The sequence below is a fragment of the Aphanomyces astaci genome (assembly GCF_000520075.1).
Source record: "Aphanomyces astaci strain APO3 unplaced genomic scaffold supercont1.51, whole genome shotgun sequence".
NCBI lineage: Eukaryota > Oomycota > Saprolegniomycetes > Saprolegniales > Verrucalvaceae > Aphanomyces > Aphanomyces astaci.
This window is the reverse complement of record NW_009798314.1, coordinates 125,622-134,815: the sequence shown is the minus strand read 5'-3', so window position 1 is coordinate 134,815 and position 9,194 is coordinate 125,622. Positions and strand designations below refer to the sequence as shown.

Below are 9,194 nucleotides of genomic sequence, written 5' to 3'. Positions count from 1 at the left end.
AATTTCAAACACATATGGTCTGTTCCCATTCGGATTTGTTATAATTGCATCAACATACGAATGTCAATATGTGCAATTATAACAACCGGCACGAAGGGGGAGATTCACTCTCGGTTTCTGCCGCAGACCTTCTTTGTCCTCCGCTTGACGCCGCTGCCGCCGCCGCTCAATGAACGAGTCTGTGGTGGTGCCCCGTGTAGGGGAACAGCAGCCCGTGAACTCATTCTCAGACTTCCAGCGCAACTGCAACCTGCTCGAGAACGCGCTAGGCGACCCGACCACAGATCCATTGCCGTCGTTGCATACACTGTGGACGTGGATCGATTGGGTGAACCGAGGCATGGGCACCCCCAAGCACGACCAACACCTCTATGCAGTGTGTCTTCCCCGCGTCGCGAACGGCTTCTTGCGGCGCAGCTTCAACCTGTTCCCTGACCACCACGACATTCCCCCACAGATCATGAACTTTCTCCGTGAGGTCGTTCGGTTCATCGTGCTTCGTATGCAACCTGGTACCGACATCTTTGCGTCGTACTTGGACACAATTCACAACATTTTGAACCCAAGCCACCTCTTCTACCAATGCCACGGCCTGTCCGCGTCCCCCGTCGCCGAGGTCGACGATGACGACTCCCATGCCACCATCCCGCTCGACCTGCCAAGTGACCGCATCGTCGGCACCATTGTGGACGCCTATCGATCCAACCATCGCACGTGGTACGAAGGCGTGATCATGAGCCACGACGCAGCTCAGAACCAAGTATACGTCGGGTTCTTTGGCCACGACAGCGAAGGCGACGGATGGATTTCCATCGACAGCCCACACCTGGCGCCGCGTGGAAGCATGTCGAGCGGCCGTCGCGGCCAAGGTCCCATCCGCGTCGACTTGGACGAGCCCATCCCGGACGAGGCGGACCCTGCATCTCCAACGTCCGTGGACTTGGCGCAGCATTACGCGGTGACCATCCCGTTCGCGATTCCTCGGACTCGCGTGCCCGCGTCTCATTTCTTTATTGATCTCGTGAACGCGTTTGGGTCGGTCGGGGGCTTCCATAAACTGCCGTTGCTCCGAAACAGCAACTCGCCAACGTCGTCGGTCGTGTCTGTCGCATTGGTCACGACCTCCCTGTCCCTCGTTGCCAATGTCGCCCCGTGGCTCACTCGGCCGTGGGCTTCTACCATCGTAACACAGTGCAACAATTGGATCCAGCAGCATTTGGCCGCCGTGGTATGTTCCCGTGAACATTATTATTGTGTTTGATTTAAAGTGTGTGCTTTCACACTATATATGTTTTTCGTGTAGTGACACAATTATATATACATATATAATGATATTATTTCGAAAGGGTGAAGGATATTTTGACCATGTGGTACAACAAGGATATATATACTGATCTCCCCCCTTAAACGAAACGGGGTAAACTTGATAATTTTTGAAACTTTATATTATCCAACCATATCGGAAGGTGATGACTTTTTCAAAATTCGAACACTTGAATCGTTTGGCATTGAAATGGATGACATCATTTCCACTGTGAGAAACTGCTGGAGACGCACTGGCATACTCAGCTCTGACTTGGAGACGCCCAGCGCTTGAATGCATGTATAAAAGGTTGGTTCAGACAGCCTGCAAATACCTGTAAGAGTTAATTTACTGTGTGAATTGCATAATTTGCTCCGTTTCGTTTAAGGGTGGAGATAAGTATATCAATTTTTTATAAAAGGTGCCATGATTTATATTACATTATTTTTAAAAATACGGGATGATTTTCTTTATTCATGGTATATGTGTTGCCTATATATATACATATACTATTGCAAGGAATGTGATTTTAGTACGAAATAATATTCAATTTTTTCTTTCAGGACAGTGAGAGGTTATGACGATTGTTGTTGACGAGACAAGTATAGATATATATTTCAATCTGGAATAATTATATCGTGTATGTTTATATATATATATCTCAATAGGAATTGAGATCCGTGACCAAGGCCATGCTGGACACACTGCATGTATCGGTCAAGACCTTGTGTCGACGGGTAGCCAGTCGTTATGATGCGTCTGAGAAGGCGGACGCGGTGCTCCTGCAAGTGTGTCTGCAGTGTCTGCACAGCTCCGTGCTCGAAATCCGGCTGCACGGGCTCAAGTGCCTCACCGACTTTATTCCGTTGATCCGACAAGCTCAGGTAGGTACTACCTAATCAGTAGTACTTAGTACTCCTCCGTATGATGCGATTCAGTAGTACTCGATATGGTGCGCGATTCAGTACGTACATGATGATAGGTGTACCCGTTTGGTGTCAAGTTGGTGCCGTCGTCGTTAACAAATCAATATGGGCCGCCACCAACGTCGTCGATGGTGATTCATATCCCCATTAGCGAATCCACGTCAAAGTCGGACTTGGCGGCGTGGTGCACCCACCACCGGCTCCTGCACCTACTCTGTGACTCACACGAGCAAGTGATTCGGCGGTCGTGTGAACTGCTGCGGTTCCTCTGCGATGCCGACGCGTTCTCGCTGGCAGATCTGCACGTGGTGTGGCATGCAGTGCAATCCAACGGTCTGGACGTGCGCGCCAGCTGGCTATTTGTGCTGGAGGCGCTGGCGTCGTACATGACGGTGCCAGTGTGTTGGGCTTTGTTAAGGTTGATCCAAGACCTGGGCGTGTCGTCTGTTTCCATGCTGGGGCTATTGGGGGCGCTGGCCAAGTACGCCCCTCTCGACAGTTATGACGACGACATCGAAGGCAGGGCGGCGGACGATCTGCTATTTGCCACGCCAAATGTGTTTGTCGAGCGGTGTTCGGTCCGTCATGCAGCCATGCAGCTGCTGTGGGCGACTATGGAGGACACAACCGACGTGGCCAAGCGGATGCTGTATGACACTGCGAAAACGCAGCTCCAGGACGCAATCAAGGCCAACGTGGACGACCTACTGGACGACGACAGCAGCGAAAAGTGGACCCCCCCCGTGGTCTTGGGCTGTGTGTCGTACCTCCTGGAGCTGGCCGTGCACAGTCTGACTAGGCATCGCAACGTGCCCCAAGCGTTTGGCATTGTAGGGTTCATCTTGACGCTGTTTGAGGACGCCACCGCCAAGCGCGACGCGATCGCCGCCGCGCTCGAGGCCCGTGGGGTGCTCCAGCTCGTCTTGGACGACCTCGTGCAGTTTAAAGCGTCGTACGCACCCGACAACAGAAATGGTAGCTACCGCGTCGATGTGGCGGCGGACGGCTCGGGGCTGGCGGGGCTGAATGCCCGGCTGCTAGCCGACGGCAGCCACGTCGACTTTGTCGACCACATCAAGGCGCGGCTCGGGTTTCTCTCGCTGTGGCTCAATATCCAGCCGACGCTGGCGTGGCGGTTCGACCAGCTGCGGCTCTTGTGGACCGAATTGAATGAATATGCGACACTGGGCACGGAACGCACGATGCTGTTCAAGTGGCTCACGACCAACGCATTGCACTGGAACGCGTCGACCGTATCGTTTGTGTTTCAAGAGTTGCTCGGGAACGAAGTGTTCTTGACCAGCGGGGCCTTGTCGCCGTTGAGTTTGCAGTGTTTTCTGTGCTACTTTCGTCTGACCAACCATCACCATGGCCTGCTTACACTCGACCACGTCGCAGGAACTCCCACGTCGCAGAACCAGTTTGCGATCCACCACCTGCCGCTCATGGGGACGTCCATGCTGTGGACCGTGTTGCTACGCGGGCGCCCCACATCCCATTCCCACGTTGTGTTTGTACAAACGATCAAGTTTCTCATGCTGCTGCCGTTCAAACTCGATCCAGAGCTGCCCCCGCTCAACCTCGTCGCAGACGGACTCGACTACTTGGAGCAAGCGACCGACGCGTCCGTGCGCAGCCGATGCCTCACTGTCCTTGCCAGCATCATCGGCACGGACGAAGCGTCTGCCGCCGCGCTGGCCACCGGCGACTGGGTCCCGCACGGCAAGGCTTCCCGCGGCCCCCCGCTCCACTTGACCGTGAACAACAGCATCAAACTGACGGCCACCACTGGCCAGCGCCTGCCGCTCGACGTGTACGCACACGATACGGTGCTCGAGATGCAGGTGGCGGTGGCGCGGAAGCTGGACACGGCGCCACTGTCGACCAAAGGGCTCCGCTTCTTTCGCATGGGCAGCGAAATCCACGAGCTGAGCCGGTGTGTGACACTGGCGGACGCGGGGTTCCGCGACGGCGACACGGTGCTTGTCGTGAGCCGACCCAACATCCCCCTCGCGCCGAGCATCCCGCGGCCAGCGGTCGTGTTTGAGCCGCGCCTCGTGGACGTGCTCATGTCGCTGATCCGAGAGCACGACGCCAAGGAAGCGTGGGACCTGCTCATGCGACTGCCGACGCCCGCGGCCGTGGTGGACGCGATCCGGACGCATGCCGACACGTGGTCGTCGTCGCTGTTGGTCGCGTCGGTGCCCCACGGAAGTCAGACGCAGCTGCTGTATCGGTTGCAAGTGCTCGACAACTTGATCCATGACGACAATACCACGGGCGATGCCATGCTCACGACATTTGTCTTGACGGATGGACCTGCGTGTATTGTCGACTTGTTTCTCGCCAATAGTCGCCGCCATGAAGAAGAACAAGAAGAAGGCAGATCATTCCGGACGTACTTGCGCCATCAAGTGACGATGGGGTGTCTGCGCCTCCTAGTGACCATCCTCGCCCACGCACCCACGTACAAGGACTACGTTGTTCCCAAAACCGTCGAGTTTGACCCAGAACATGTCAACATGGACATTCCCGTCGTGGTGGAGCTCGTGCTCAGTCCGTACCGCGACCCGACCACGAGTCCGTTTGTCCCAACAAGTATGGGACAAACCACCAGCGATGCCACGTCACAGGCGGCCGCCGCCGTGCAAGACCACGTGGCTGCCCTAATTGCATCCATCGACTATACATCGCTCCATGGCGCGTGTTGTCGGCTGCTCACGGATGCGCTTCAAGCTGCTTCCTCTTCTGACATGGCAATTGAAGCTGGCCTTCGCCTGTACCTGATCTGTGCCTCGTACTCGCGTCTGTTTGAAACCCTTCCGGTAGACATTATCCGGATGATGTTTACGAGCACAAGTCGACGGGTGCGCCATTTGATTACGCATGCGTTGCTCGTGTTGAGTTTTGCGCGTGACTCGATCGAGTTGGACCCGGTGCGATGTGGCGTCGTGGCGCAGCAACTTGTAGAGCTAGAGACAAACGGCCAGCCTCTCCCTCTGCGATACAGTACGCTTCTGGGGCTGTTTCTGTACACGTGGCAAGCACACCCGGCGCCCCAAGCGCTGTTGGACGCACATGTGACAGCGTTACAGACCCACACGTCGAAATCGTCGGCGTTTCTCACCGATGCCTCGACCAGTTTGTTCTCGACCAACGACGCCGACCCAGTCCTCGGCGAGCTGTTTATCCTGCGGTGCCTCGTCGCAGGGTTTCCAGCCCTCCAGACGTTTCAGCCCAACTTGCTCTTAGAAGTGTGGCACACATGTCTCATGTCGTACCCGTCGACCACCAACGAGTCGTGGCATCCGCGGTGTACGTCGGCCACGAGTCGGCAAGCCGCGTTCCGACTCGTGGTCGATCTCTCGACGTACCCGTCGCGGTCGGCGGACGTGACCAATGGCAACTTTGCATTTGTGGTGCACCAACTAGCTCGGTTGGTACTGGAATCTCCCGTCAAGCCCTTCTACGACGACTGGGAGTGGAGTTGGGACCCGCACCTCCAAATGAAAGCCTCGTACGTGGGCCTTCGCAACCTCGGGTGCACATGCTACTTGAACTCGACGCTCCAGCAGCTGTATATGACGCCATCGATTCGCCGCGCGGTGCTCACAATGCCAATCTCCGAGGCGGACCCCCCCGTGTTTGCGCACATCCAGCGCCTCTTTGCGACGCTGCAAGAGAGCCAGCTCAAACATGTGGACCCTAGCCACCTCTTGGCGTGTCTGACGGACGAAACCGGCGCCGGTCCGCTCAACGTGATGGTCCAGCAGGACGCCGAGGAGTTTCTGACCAAGTTTTGCGATGGTTTGTCCGAGTATTTAACCCAATGTGATGGCGCGAATCCTCCCTTGTTTGGGGGAACCGTGTGCACGCAGCTCGTGTGCCAAGGCGGATGCCATTCGATCCGGGAGACAGCTGCGACATCGTTTGTGTGCATGACGGTCGAGGTAAAAGGCCACGACTCGCTCGTCCATTCGCTACAGACGTGGTCGGATGGCGAAGTCCTCAGCGGCGTCAACTGCGACATGTGCGGCACCAAGCAGGACACGATGAAGCGCGACTGCCTCGATCAGTTACCTGAGACACTGTTACTCCATCTCAAACGGTTTGAGCTCAACTTTGATACGTTCTTACGGGAAAAAGTCAACGACGAGTTTCGGTTTCCTCTCAAACTTGATATGTTTCCATACACCAAAGCCGGCTTATTGCAAAGCGAACAAGAACGTGATGACGTGGCAGCACATGACGACGCGATGTACGACCTCGTGGGATGTGTGGTGCATATGGGGAGTACAGAATCGGGTCACTATTACTCGCTGGTTCAAGACCGATCGAATGGCCAGTGGGTCGAGTTTAACGACGAGCAAGTGACCAAGTTCGACCTGGGCCAGCTAGAAACCGAGTGCTTTGGCGGGGCTGACAAGGGTCACAGTACCAATTCGTGCGACAGAGATCCGTATGCGCGAAGTTCGCCGTTGAACTCGAAGAGCGCGTACATTTTGGTGTACGAACGACGACGACATGCCGACGCGGCTTCCGAGTTGGCACCGACCGCCGTACCGCCGCCGTCGTCCGTGATGGCCGACCTCGCGGCCGAGAACCAAGCATTTGTCCAGTCGTGTTATGCCCACGAACAAGAGTTTCTCGCGTGTGTGTGCACGTTGCTGGAGCAGTTTCCCACTGTATCGCAGCCGTTACACGAGGACATGGCACAGTGGACGTTTCTCATGTCGGCCGTACGATGCATCCCGCTGTACGCGCGCGCGTTCACGTTGGCGCCGTTGCCGTTGCTGTCGTTGGTTGGCAACCACGTCACATGCCCCACGTTTGCCGGTGCTGTTCTGGGCCATTTTGTCCAGCACAACTTGGCCGAGTTACTCGACGTGTTGCTGCACTGCACCAAGCCGAGTGTTCGCGTCGAGTTTTCCACGTTGCTGGTTCATCTGTGCACGTTGGTGCTTGAAAATGACTTGGCGGCGCTCCAAGCTGACAGCGCCGCTGCCACGTCGACGTCGGTGATTGGTCGGCTCGTGGACGCGATGCACTTGTTTGGCATGGTGGATGACGTGGCGAGTCACTGGCGCCACATGAACGAGTGGATGGGAGTGCTGGCTGGCTTGGCGGAACTCCATCCGGCGGTGCGGAACCTCCTGCGAGCGCGCAAGTGCGGCATGTACTTGCTCGACTTGTACTTGGGGGATCTGAGTCCACTCATGGGCAACCAGTACGCCGCATACAGTCGAAAGCGGCTCCCCAAGGTATTGCCGCCGTCGGCGCTCGTGCGGCCGCTCTCAATCGTAGCCCGACTGTATCGAGACCAGGTGTACACGGCTGTGGACAGTGAAACCCGGTCGTGTCTGCTACTCAAGACGCTGTACGTCAAGATGTTTAGCCATGCCGACCATGCCAAGGCCCTGGCGGACCTGCTCGTAAGCTGGAGCTGCGACTGGGAAGCGTACACGACGTCTGTGATAAACGTCGTGGGGGACGTCGTCGGCCATTTGAATCCGTACGGTACTACCACCGCTGGACTCGTGTACGTACTCGACGGGTTTCTCGGGCTCTCGGATTCGCTGCAAGAGACTCGAGTGAGCCAGTGGTTTGACGTTATGGCCAAGCACATGGATGGCCTCAAGAGCGCCCAGGCGCAGGCGCAGGTACGATGCTTTTGATGTATGGGATTCATGGATGGTCCTGTGGACATACTTGTGTGGATAAATGTAGATATGGGAATGATGGTGTGTACGGAATGTTTGTTTCTTCCTTGTACCCGAAATAAGGCTGATTTTTAGTGGATTCGTAGCCAACTCTACTCGATTGTTGTTTGTACGGACTTTTAGTACAAATCGTCGTCCAGGGTCACACTAATTTCAGTCGTACACTAATTCAATACTTGAATATCAAAGAGACTGGATTTGATTGGCCACTGGATTCGTGTTGTGGGTTTTGATTGGTCGATTATCGATCGATTTGTCTACTTGAACGATATACTGTATGTACATCCTCCAAGTGTGTTCGGAAGTAAATAGATGCTCATCACCCGAACGATTCACGGCATACACGAATTGGGTGATGAACGGCATACACTAATTGGGTGATGAACGGCATACACTAATTGGGTGATGAACGGCATACACTAATTGGATGAAGATTTCGTACCATTCTGAATCAATTGCCCATTCTTATGTATTTAATCATATATATGTGTAGGTGGTGGGTGTGATGCTGTGGCTGGGTACACGACATGTTCATGTCCAAATGTGCTTGAAATTGCACTTGGAGTCGTGGGGGCCGTCGGCGGGGTCGGTCGTCGCGCTCATGGCGAAGCAGCCGTGGGCGTTGGTTGTCGAGCTAGCAGACCAGTCGACCGTCGAGTGGTCCCATGCGAAGAGCTTGGAGCGAATGACGGAAATGCTACTCGAATACGACCTCGGGCTCGGCTGGCTGGAGGTACGTACAGGACGATATATCGAGTAGCTAGTTGTATGTGGGTTTATATATATATATATATATTGGCCAAGAGTTCTAAAATGTATGGATTTGATGTGTGTATAGGTTCACGAAGCGGCAGGGGAATCGTTTGACGATGCAGACCCGACGGCGTATATGTGGGATGCAACGTTAGACTGATTGCGACTGGATCGATGTGACGAAGATAAATATATACTTGGGTCGAGTTTATATATATATATATATATATAGATACTGTACATGTGCTGGGGTGTACCCATAAGATGGCAACATATATATAGTAATCCATGGATTTAACCCTTGGCCAAGGAATCGAGTGGCTGGCACGACATGACTTTGTTGAAGTTGGGTACGGTATCGTACAGTGTAAAGTGTCATTGACTGGCTTCAACATAAAATGATAGAGGTTTGGTTGTCCGGATAAACCGGATACGAACGATGTCGATGACATCCATCACAAATCGCGGGCGCGGATTGGGTCGTGGGATGAC

General features: G+C 54.7%; 1 protein-coding gene across 1 annotated transcript; it reads left to right on the top strand.

The window, feature by feature from the left end:
* The first annotated feature begins 112 nt into the window (after nucleotides 1-112).
* Nucleotides 113-8,953, top strand: H257_13804 (hypothetical protein). The gene is made up of 5 exons (XM_009841468.1): nucleotides 113-1,228; nucleotides 1,972-2,187; nucleotides 2,286-7,889; nucleotides 8,443-8,682; nucleotides 8,788-8,953. The coding sequence occupies exons 1-5, from the start codon at nucleotides 170-172 to the stop codon at nucleotides 8,860-8,862; spliced, it is 7,194 nt and encodes a 2,397-aa protein (XP_009839770.1). The 5' UTR covers nucleotides 113-169; the 3' UTR covers nucleotides 8,863-8,953.
* Nucleotides 8,954-9,194: the final 241 nt, after the last annotated feature.

Bases quoted from the DNA above. Each gene is read 5' to 3' on its own strand.
- H257_13804 (XM_009841468.1), top strand. From the start codon at position 170: ATGAACGAGTCTGTGGTGGTGCCCCGTGTAGGGGAACAGCAGCCCGTG. The intron at 1,229-1,971 runs GTATGTTCCCGT...ATATCTCAATAG, and splicing joins AGCAGCATTTGGCCGCCGTG to GAATTGAGATCCGTGACCAA. The intron at 8,683-8,787 runs GTACGTACAGGA...ATGTGTGTATAG, and splicing joins TCGGGCTCGGCTGGCTGGAG to GTTCACGAAGCGGCAGGGGA.